The 11,622-nt window shown below is 34.4% G+C and overlaps 1 protein-coding gene, 1 long non-coding RNA gene and 1 pseudogene across 2 annotated transcripts; 1 reads left to right on the plus strand and 2 right to left on the minus strand.

Annotated features, from left to right (window-relative positions):
- Positions 1 to 1,152: 1,152 nt before the first annotated feature.
- On the plus strand, positions 1,153 to 2,866 carry LOC149388591 (laccase-11 pseudogene; annotated as a pseudogene).
- A 2,447-nt stretch (positions 2,867 to 5,313) lies between these two features.
- On the minus strand, positions 5,314 to 7,516 carry LOC149388592 (DNA repair protein RAD50-like). Its single transcript, XM_089622469.1, has 6 exons — positions 7,394 to 7,516; positions 7,179 to 7,253; positions 5,878 to 6,030; positions 5,626 to 5,804; positions 5,416 to 5,476; positions 5,314 to 5,328 (listed from the first exon to the last, which is right to left on the minus strand). Exons 1-6 carry the CDS (start codon positions 7,514 to 7,516, stop codon positions 5,314 to 5,316), a joined length of 606 nt encoding a protein of 201 aa, XP_089478595.1.
- A 2,932-nt stretch (positions 7,517 to 10,448) lies between these two features.
- On the minus strand, positions 10,449 to 11,502 carry LOC149388593 (uncharacterized). Its single transcript, XR_016300560.1, has 3 exons — positions 11,477 to 11,502; positions 11,103 to 11,222; positions 10,449 to 10,824 (listed from the first exon to the last, which is right to left on the minus strand). It is a non-coding gene; the product is annotated as an uncharacterized LOC149388593 (long non-coding RNA).
- Positions 11,503 to 11,622: the final 120 nt, after the last annotated feature.

An 11,622-nucleotide genomic window follows, 5' to 3' on the forward strand; every position in this document is an offset into this window, starting at 1 on the left:
TAAAAATATTATTCATTCCTTACTATATGGGATCATCATCGGATTTTACAGCACAATATAATATATGTATTTAATATTTCGGTCTGTCTTTACACTTAATAAGTTTGTTGGCTATATTTAACTAATCAGGAAAATTAATCAATGAGTTGTGTAGAATATTTCTGTAATCTGGATCTCTTGTTTTACTTTGTATCCCTTTTAATTTACTCATAGTAATATTTGAAGCTATTTAACCTTTGTTTGCTTGTTTATTTGTTTTTTATATGTTTAAAATTTTCCGGTTTTCTACGCAATTTAATGATAACCATTTTGTTCAAAAAAAAAAAAAAACGCTAACCGTTTAAATTATACCTAACATTCACTTATTATTTCAAAAGGTATTCATTTCAGTAACTGTTGAGAAACGGAATTTTGAACAGAGAGAGAGAGAGAGAGAAATGAATTGAATAGAACTTCGTAGCTTATTCTCATTCACCTTTGATGGTACATTGACTGATATAAACTAACAACTTTTGTAACCAAGTTAATACAAACCCCATGGGTCACATGGAGTCCAACATATGATGGAAAATGCAAGGGAAAGTGTATAACTAAAATGAGAATTTCATTTTCTTTCGAAAATCAAATGGAAAATGAGAATCTCTCCACATTTGTCTATGAGGGGATCACATTTATCTAGGGTAAAAATGTAAAACTTTTTAAAAATGGGCAAAAAATGTAAATAAAAAAATTTAAGGGGGGCTAATTAAAAAAATCATGGTAAAAATGAAAATTTTCTGAAAAATGGGTCAAAAGTGTAAATTTTATAGGATAAAAATGTAAAAAAATTTAAAAATGGGCAAAAAATGTAAATAAAAAAATTTAGGGGGGCTATAATTAAAAAAAAATTCATGGTAAAAATGAAATTTTTTTAAAAAAATGGGTCAAAAGTGTAAATATTTTAGGGTAAAAAATATAAATTTTTTTTAAAATGGGCAAAAAATATAAATAAAAAAAATTTGAGGGGGAGGGGGCTAGAGCCCACCCTGGACTTGAGTTAGCTCCGTCCCTAGTCTCATCGTTACTTTCCCGTCAATTTTCTCTCATATTTTCTATGACTTTCAAACACAATTAGAATTTTGACTTTTTCTATTATTTTCTCTTACATTTTCATTTTCTCTATTATTTTCACTTTCTCTCTTATTTTCCGGGTTCCAAACGGAGCCTAAAAGACCTGAAACTAGGGCAAACCATCCCGGTCTACTGATAAACCCTTGCCCTAGCTGCCTCAACGGGACGAAACTCACTGCCTCTATAAACAATATAAGTTTCGTGATGCCTCAAACCGGGCTTCTTCAGGTATAAAATAGACGAAAGAATTTTTTTTCCTATTATTATTGAACTATAGATCGAGAGAAATTGCGTATAACAAAATACAAAATCGTTGAATTTATTTTATGGAATCTAGATCGTCTGTCCCTTTTCGTATATCCAATAAAAATAAGTCACATCCCAATTTCTTTTAATTATTATTCTAAATCTAATAACAATAATAAAAAGGTGACGGCGTTATAATTTTTTATTTAAGAGTCATGTAGCGAGACATGAAAAAAAAGATAGATGATTCGGATTCATTCTTATGTAGATGAAAATACGAAGAAGTACTTTTTTATCGTCTCCCAAAATTTGATTGATTTATTTAATAAAAAAATTGGCTACGTAAGCCACCTAAACTATAGGAATTGTAAATTAGCCAACCTTTGGTAAATAATTTGTAAATAGCCAACTTGCATACGTGGCAGCGTATTAACTACCTAAAATATATGTTTGGTGGTGTTAAATAAGGCTTTTATTAATTTGTTAATAAGTTTACTTGGCTACTTACAAGAAATTAACCAAAGGTGGGCTATATCTCAATCCACTATATCCGTGTGGCTATATAACTTAATAACGGCCCTTATTTAATTGTATATAACTTTCAACTATCTTATTATACGATATATTGTTAAATTGTTCAGGCTCGCTACTTTGGAATCAAAGGGGTTTTCGCGACCGATTTCCCCGATCGCCCACCAGCCGCTTTCAACTACACGGGCGCCCCATTGACCGCGAATCTCGCAACCAAAGCCGGGACGAAGGTCAACAAACTTGCTTTCAATTCGAGCATCGAGTTGGTTTTACAAGACGCTAATCTTCTAACTGTGGAATCACACCCTTTCCATCTCCATGGATATAACTTTTTTGTGGTTGGAAGCGGAGTCGGTAACTTTAACTCTAGTAAAGACCCGCTTAAGTTCAACTTAGTTGATCCTCCTGAAAGAAACACCGTTGGAGTTCCCACCGGTGGACGTTGGACCGCCATCAGATTTAGGGCTGACAACCCAGGTAACATTTATTTTTCATTGTCATTAATTAAACCACGATTAATCATGCAAACAAACAATTTTTTTCACTTATTGATTTCACATTCCAAATACAACGTACTCTTATACATGCCAAATAATATTTTAAGAATAAAAAAGTCAATCATCTTTGAACTTTGCTGATTAGAATTAGATAACCTAAATTAATATATTTATTAATATATAAACAATATAGTATATTTTAATCTGTTGATGAATGATTAGCCAAAGTTGACTTTAGCTAACAATAATAGCAGCCGCAAAAATACTTTTCTCCTTCACTCACTCACCTATGGAACCCTTTATTTTTATTTTTATTTTTATTTTTGTCAAAACGGAGAGGAGAAAAATATTTATATATCTGTGGCAATAATTTATGGTAATTATTTGCAGGAGTGTGGTTTATGCACTGTCATTTGGAGGTTCACACGGGTTGGGGTTTGAAAACAGCATTTGTAGTGGAAAATGCACTACTACAAAACTAGGATTCTACAACGCTTAAAAACAGTTGTAGAATGTTTCTACAACGCTTATTAAGCGTTGTAGAATCCTGCGTTGTAGAAGCTTCTACAACGCTTAAAAATCCGTTGTAAAATCCAACAGCTTTCTACAACGCTTAATGATCCGTTGTAGAAACTAAGCTTCTACAACGGATATTTAAGCGTTGTAGAAGCTTCTACAACGGTTTGAATCCATTGTGTAATTTTTAAATGTTTTCAAACATCTCGCCGCGGCGAAGTATATTTTTCGCCGCGGCGAGAAATTCTACAACGGATATTCAATCCGTTGTAGAATCATGTCGCCGCGGCGGAAATAATACGTCGCCGCGGCGACTTGTGTGCCGCGGCGAAGTACGTTCCACGCCGCGGTGACATGATTCTACAACGGATTGAAAATCCATTGTAGAATGTTTTCGCCGCGGCTATAATTATACTTCGCCGCGGCGAGGTTCACGCCGCGGCGACTTAGGTTCTGCGCCGCGGCGAGAGTATTCTACAACGGATTTTTATCCGTTGTAGAAGTTTTCTGAATATTTTTTTAAAAACCCGCCGCGGCGACGTTTTAGTTTCGCCGCGGCGAGGTGTATATCGCCGCGGCGAAACTAAAACATCGCTGCGGCGAGTTTTTGATGCATGAATAATGTGCTCTCGGTATCTTTTTTGCCGCGGCGACTCTTATTTTTCGCCGCGGCGAACGTTATACGCCGCGGCGAAGACTTTATTTTGAACCTGAAATCATTTTTTACACGTACTAAACCCGGTTTAAAAAATATGGCACCTGAAAATAACCTTCAATCCAAAAAATAATATATACATCTCCAAAACATTCAAAAGAAATATTTACATCTAAAACCAATCCAAAATTGAATATAAAAACTAACTAATCATCACAATTAATAAATGTTTGTACATAAGTTACCCATTCTTCCCTAACTCTCTCTAAATCCTCTTTTGTATAGTTTTTCTTACTTTCTAATTTTTCTACACCTCCTACGACTATATCGCTCGCGCATATACGAAATAACAAAATACCCGCATTCCGTGTTTCCGGTTTGTCTCGGAGCGTTCCAAGCCTTGATGTACGTTGACTGTCCGTTATTATTGGTTTTTTGGTGCTCGAGCTTGAAATCCACAAAAACCCTATAACACGAAAATCATAAGAGAAAAAACCTCTACAATGATTTATAATAAAAATAGTTTAAAAAATCAAAATATTACTTTTTTATCAATCGAGTTAAATCGATTGGAATTTTATTTCTTAACGGGTCGAAGAACATAGCACTATCTCTCCAAGGGTCGAGGACAACGAGCATCCAATGCGCACCTTTATTGTACGGCATCAAAGCTAGTTCACCAAATTTGCATTTTCGTACTATGTTTCCAACGTCCTTGACTCGTTTTGACAAATAAGCGTCCTCGTCGTTGTTTTCGATGTACGAACTTAAGCCCGGATTTATAAAACAATAGTCTCGACTCTTCTTCGCCTTTTCTAGCCTCGAGCGTAGATAGCTATGACAAACAAGTATTTGATTGATCAAAACACTAAATATTGAATATTTATATTAAAAACGCATATAAAGAAAACACTAACTCCATATAGACCGTTATGCTCCCCGCGTCAATTTCCAAGTATTGTAAAAAGTCGGAAACATCTTCAAATGACACCGGAATCGGGATAGCCGCGAGACTTGGACTAACATTGACCATAATCACATCCCCTTCCGGTAACATTACTTTGTTGGCATGTTGAGCGAGCAATCGAAACTTTGGATTAATCACCTTGTACGGAATCTTCTTAGTATCATCGATGCTAGGTTCACTCTTTAAACCGAGCTTTGAGAGTTGTTTGACAACCGGACCGCGACTCTCTATTCCCGTGTCCACTTCGATCAATCTCTTCGGCCACGAGACAAATCCTCCTATTGCATCTTCAATGGTTTGAGCTTCTTCGGTGGGAACCTTCCAATCTTGCAAATCCTTTTTACGATTCTCCACCCCTGAGATTAGTCTGTTTGTGAGATATACAGCATCCAAATCGCTGAACGGAGAATTCGGAAGGTAGCCTAGATCTTGTTTTTTATATAAGTTTTGAATGGCTGTGTCGCGTTCTTTCTTCAATAATATATGACATCTATTCTCCACGCTAAGGGCTGCAACATACTTATTCCGGTGATCCTTGTCTAGGGTTTCTCTTATAACAGTCTTAATCAATATCTGCTCTTCTACTTGTTTCAGTGATTTCAGTGTCGCCCGAGTCTCAAAAATTTTAGAGTTGACGTCCTGGACACTTGTTTGCCAATCCTCAATCTGAATTTTCATAGATTTCATTTTCTCTTGATCACGAGAAATTATTTCACGAAGCTGTATGTGAAAGGAAAGAAGACACTGAATTAGGCGAGAGAGAGAAGAAATCACGTCAAGCATGTTAGAACCTACGGACAAAATATCTGAATATCAGAGTAAAGGAAGAAAAAAAAAACCTGAAATTCTGTATCTTTCAATGTTTGAAGATTCTCCAATTTAAGGCGACAGACCTTCATCTCTTGATTTAAATCCTTGATACGTTTCCTCATTTCGTCCAACGCCTTTGCAAATCTAAATAATAAGCAAAGGTCACATATTTGAAATGTATGAAAACCAATGTGATCCGAATCCAGTTAGCTAAATGCATAAAACAAACAGAAATGCTCTAGAATTACATACTTAAGAAATGACAAATATATCGGCAGAGTAAAATCATATACCTTGTGATGGAGAAGATATCATCGAATTTTTTTTTTACAATACGTGGGTCTTCAAAAGGCCAATTGGCTTCGTCTTGACGCACGAATATCACATTATCGAGAATTGCTTTGGAGACGCCCATCAGAGCAACAGTCTCTGTATCCATATCGGCCCAACAAGAAAAAGTATGGTCGAGTCTCTGCGGAGGCAATAAAACACTCATCATCAAGAGTACTTAGAAACAAAACTTTTGACTAGGCATAAAGTCCTACAAGTCCAGTTTGGAGATCCATGGTTTTAAGAATTCTCTGCTGGTTGTTCCTCGAAGCTTTTGGAATCAATATAAGAGACCTTATAGAGATTGCCTCCATTGTTGGGGTTCTGATTCGTAGCTTAATTGTCCCATTTACAGATGAGCAGTAGCCCTGACACACACACAAACAAACATTTAGTGTACACACAATCAAGTGAAGAGATCCAACTTATATAAACATGTTTATTCACACACACAATTAATGTGAGACTATCCCACTTTAATATTTCCCTTCAGGCACAGCGTGATCAGGCCGAGTAACAATCTCACTCACGCTTCGCGTTGGCCGGGCCAAATTCAAATTGTGTGAATGGGCAAGACTTTAATATCATGTTGAATTTCATCTTAAAACCAATTGATGCAGAAGTCAAATCGATATATAAACATATGTTTATTGACACACACAATCAATATGAAACTATCCCACTTAAATATTGACAACTAAGATCTCAAATTCAACAAATTATCATGTGTCCAAATTAACCAAAATAAACAAATTACAAGTTACGAAAATAGAAATCTCTTATTCAACAATAATATATGTCAAGTTGACTAAAATAAACAAATGACGGGCTACGAAAAAGGAAATATTATATTCAACAAAATTATGTGTCAAATTAAGCAAAATAAACAAATGACAAGTTACGAAAAAAAAAAAAGAGATTCCGGATTCAACAATAATAGATATCAAATTGACCAAAATAAATAAATGACAAATTATGGAAAAAAAATTCAAGGACAACGAACAAATATTCGAAGACCAAATTTTAGAAATCGAAATAATTAAGGATTAAAAAATCGAAATCCATACTAAGAAAACAAACCCAAATGTGTTATAGCACAAACTTATAAATTTATTATAATTATTAACGATCATTACCTAAAATAACACCCAGAGATTTATTAAAAATTGACAAAAACAATTTATCCCAATCTTTCTTATTGCTGATTGTAAGGTCCATGAACATAAAATGTTATCTTCAGCCTTTGTAGATCGTGAGAGATGATATGGGAAGAGTTGTGGGTAACGATTGCGAGTGAAGAAATTTGTGGTCGTTTTTATGGATAATTGCACCAGAATATGGAACACCATTTTTTCAATACTCAACTTTGAGCCAGTAGGATAAATAATTTCTTCATGATATTGTGCAAGGAATTTGCTAGATGGTAACAACATGTACTCAGAGTTGAGAGAGAGAGAGAGAGAGAGAGAGAGAGAGAGAGAGAGAGAGAGAGAGAGAGAGAGAGAGAGAGAGAGACCTTATGGATGAAACTATTAGCTGACCTCGCAGGAAGCACTCCTGCACAGGAAAACTTCATGCATTCCATTATCGCCTGAAGATCGACGCCAACACAAACACATAACCGCCAACAAAAAAATCGATGAGGTTCGAGATAGAATAATAGTGAAAACATGCAATATATAGGTATATAAGAGAGAGAGAGAGAGAGAGAGAGAGAGAGAAAAAAAGTACAGTTTTTCCGGTGCCAATGTCACCGACGATGAGAGTGAGGGGCTTGAAGAAAGTGATAACAATCCCTTTCTCGGGATTGATGCTTCGAATCCCTTCGATGAACATCGAATCGACAGTAGTCATTTTGCTGGCTCTCTCTTGGGTGACAGACGTGGGAAGAAGAAGAGTTTGGGTTCTCAGAAGATTTCTCAAGTTTTCTATTTTGTTTTCTTATTACACAAAAAAAGAAAGGAAACGAGCGTGTCTCATACGGCACAAATTATTTACATTGAAGTTAAAATAAAAAATAAAAACAATATCACTAAATAGATTAATATTTAGTATTTACTAGCCCATTCTATACAACTTATTGGGCATCTAGTCTAAGTTTTATTTTATTAAGAAAATAGCCCGGCAAGTAAGTTAATTAAATTAACTTAACTATTTAATTAATTTACTTTACCCTGGAAATACCCTTTTTTCAAGAACGGTAACTTAAGGTATTCATCTTTGCACATCGGCTACCGATCGACGCGTTTAGTAAGATCAGCCAAACGAGAGTTAATATACTTGAATTCTTGCTCAGTAACGTAAACATTATGGTGAAGTTCAAGAAAGATCTGTCAGGAAAAATCACCTGAAAAGTGCGGAATATGATTTTCCCTAACCTTCTCAATATATTGACATGAATGTTAATAACAATTTAATGACCGACGAGCCGACCAGCTCAAGACCGACGAGCTCGAGACCAACAAGCTCAAGGATGACGACGACGAGCTCGAGGTTGGTTCTTCCTCTTATTTAAATTTAGTGAATGTTTAATTTATTATATACTATTATTGACTGCCTATTTTGAATAAATATACTTTTTTATATGTAATTTTTTCTATAATAGCGATTATTTTAACTTAATTCGTCTTAATTTATTATATACCATTATTGTTTGAAATTTAAATATAGTTCACCAGTTTAAATACTTTCTATTAATGATACATTTATATATATAAATGATTATATTTGTATTTATATTTCAATTTTATAATTTGGTGTGTTTGAAAAAGAATTCTGCCCAAGCTCTCCGTGGTAGGACTTCTCCGAGGACTTATCCGAGGATTATACATTTATATTTTGATTTACATTGCAATCTAAATTGTTGAAATGCCATTATTGACACGAATGTCAATTTATTATATTGACACGAATGTCAATTTATTATATTGACACGAATGTCAATTTATTATATTGACATGAATGACAATTTAATGACATATTTGTCAATATATTATATTGACATGAATGTCAATAACAATTTAATGACATATTTGTCAATAAATTGACATTCATATCAATTTATTGACATGAATGTCAATTTATTGACATATGAAGGCAATGAAGCATACCAGCGTGTTCGTAAGTGGACAAGAAAAGTAGACCTTTTCAGAAAGGATTACATATTCATTCCAGTAAATTACAGGTAAGACTGGTTTCAGTGTTGTATTGCCTGAATTTTTTTACTATGCGATTAACCGATGCAACATGGTTACAGTTTTCACTGGAGTTTGCTTGTCATTTGCCATCCCGGTGAAGTGCCAAATTCAGTAGGTAAGAATAAATATTGATACACTGTTATCTTTTTTCTTGAATAATAGTTATCTCTCGGTCATTTTATGTTTCATTATCATAGATGAAGAATCTGAAAGTGTATGTGGTCCCCGGTGGAAACCTTGCCAAGGTCCAACGTGCTGTCTGTATGATCTCCAACTCAACCAGTGTTGCAGAGGTCTTCTCTTGCATTGACCACTAGTTTGACTTCATGTACGCCAAGCGAGCCTTTGTGCACTAGCAGGTTGGTGAGGGATTATTTTAACTTTAAAATATAAACTGACAGTTGAGATCTATTGAGAATTTATTGACAATAAAATATATCCTTTTAAACTATCAATAAAATACATCCTTGTAAATATATAGACAATATATTGAGAATTTATAATATTTGAGATTTTATTGACAAATATGTCAATAAATTGACATTCATGTCATTAAATTGTTATTCATGTCAATATATTGACATTCATTCATGTTCATGTCAAGAGATTGACATGAATGTCAAGAGATTGACATGAATGTCAATCTCTTGACATGAATGTCAATCTCTTGACATGAATGTCAATAAATTGACATGAATGTCAATAAACAGAATGGTCCTCTTCGTCTTGATGGTTGTCATAGCAGCGTTCACATCCTTGGGGACCATGTCACCTCTGTACATCAGACAGCAAGCCATGTACATCAGCGTTCACATCCTTGGGGACCATGTCGCACTTTGCCATCATGGTATACCTTTCGTAAAATAGTGAAACCTTGACCTGTGTGAGTAATAGACATGGCTGAGTTGGTTGGCGGAGCGTTGCTTTCTTCTTTTCTTCAAGTCTTGTTTGAGAGGTTGGCTCCAAAAGACATCCCCAAGCTGTTCTATTACTCACACAGGTCAAGGTTTCACTATTTTACGAAAGGTATAGAATCAAAGTAAGACAATACTTCCGTAAAAAAAAAAGGTAAGATCGTAATTATAGACTGATTAATTATAGTCCAAAGTTGTCTTTAATTAGCAAACTACCATAACAATAAAAATAAAATAAATAAATAAAAAAATTATAGAACTATATAAAATATAAAGAACAAAAAGAAACAGATCGACGTTGATAATAGATCAAGGTTTCTATATACAAAGTTGTCTTTAATTAGCAAACTACCAACCAACTCAGCCATGTCTAACTGATAATAGATCAAGGTTTCTCTATTGTCAAAGTAAGACAGTATTTATAGAGTAACTAGTTCCAGAGTTGCCTTTTTAACAAACTAGCATAGCAATAAATATAGAATCAACAAGACAGTATTCTATTTAAAAAAAAAAAAAAAAAAGTAAGACAGTATTCATTGAGTAAGTTTTTATTTATTACGAAGCTGCCTTCTTTAACAAATTAACGTAGCAATAAAAAAAATTATGTAACTACATTCAATATTTACCAAAAAAAAAAAAAAAAAACTCACCAGAGAGACGAAGCTGCTACGCAGAAGACGAATAGTTGAAAATCTCCACAAAACTATGGCAATTGAAATTTGAATGAGTGTTGGTAATTCGCGCCAGTATATGAGCTCGAAGAAGGTCCTAGTTCAGATAAATTCGATGAAACCAAGCCCGATTTTCCAAAGCACAAATCACCTCTGGGCTCAGACAACTATTCTCTGACTTCATGACTGTTTATCCGTTCAAGAACTACTACTTCAGTTTCTTGATCACATGTCTCGCTGGGTGCCGGAGAAGGATCTCGATCAATGCTATCAGCTTTTGGCATATTTCGAGAGCGATTTTCAACGATCTTGTATATTAACTTCTTGATTTTTTGTCTTTTGAGAGAAGCCTCCTTAGGCAGGAACCAGTTTCTGCTTAACTGGAAATACGTGAACTGGTAAGTTATTCTACGAATGTCATTCGCATAGAGAGTATGTTATAATTGAAAAGCAGTAATGTAAAAACCAAAAAAAAAAAAAAATTAATATTATTCAGTTATAGTGTGAATGGTAAAAGTTTATAAACAACGTTCTACAAAGTATGATTAAAAGAGAAGTACTGCAGGGTACTGATTCCCACTCTTAAAATCCTAACCGGGGAACTACTGAAAAATAAATAACTATATGAAAATGTAAATTGGAATATATGAAAACTTACAAAATTGGATGACTTTGTGACATTGAAGGGGCAGAAGTTAAGAGGGGCTTCTTCCAGAAAGCGCTCCACATAATGGAGCAAGAATACACCACAGTCAAAGAAATTCTCCTGCTGTGGTAACTAATGAAGATGAAAAACAATGAAACTGTAAATAAGAAATGCCTTCTTCATAAACAGTGAGTAATGATGGTTGGAAAAGATGATAACTTCTAAACACTCCTCTTGGTAATTAGTTAAAAACATTCTGAAAACACTATGAGATGCTTTGAGAATGTCGTAGAATATTAAAAAAGGCAATGACTTGGAAAAGTTATTAAACATTATTTTGGTGTGATTAAGCCAATCTCCTTGGTGGTACTTAGAGGTATATATACCTCGAGCGAGATAAATTTCATGAAGCATCATTTGCAGCATCATTATGCCTTTCTTTCCATTCTTCACATAGATAACTACATTACAGACACAATGAGAAAAATTGGTCACAATTAGCATCTAATGCTATAATAACAGCTTCTAACTT

The sequence above is a fragment of the Urtica dioica genome, chromosome 8, assembly GCF_054948205.1.
Source record: "Urtica dioica subsp. dioica isolate 48M chromosome 8, U.dioica_male_clone48M_v1_H2, whole genome shotgun sequence".
NCBI classification, from domain to species: Eukaryota; Viridiplantae; Streptophyta; class Magnoliopsida; order Rosales; family Urticaceae; genus Urtica; species Urtica dioica.

Coding starts and splice junctions, on each gene's coding strand:
- LOC149388592 (XM_089622469.1), bottom strand. CDS start 7,516: ATGACTACTGTCGATTCGATGTTCATCGAAGGGATTCGAAGCATCAAT. Junction 7,254..7,393: donor ACATTGGCACCGGAAAAACT/GTACTTTTTTTC, acceptor GTCGATCTTCAG/GCGATAATGGAATGCATGAA. Junction 6,031..7,178: donor CTAATAGTTTCATCCATAAG/GTCTCTCTCTCT, acceptor TGTGTGTGTCAG/GGCTACTGCTCATCTGTAAA.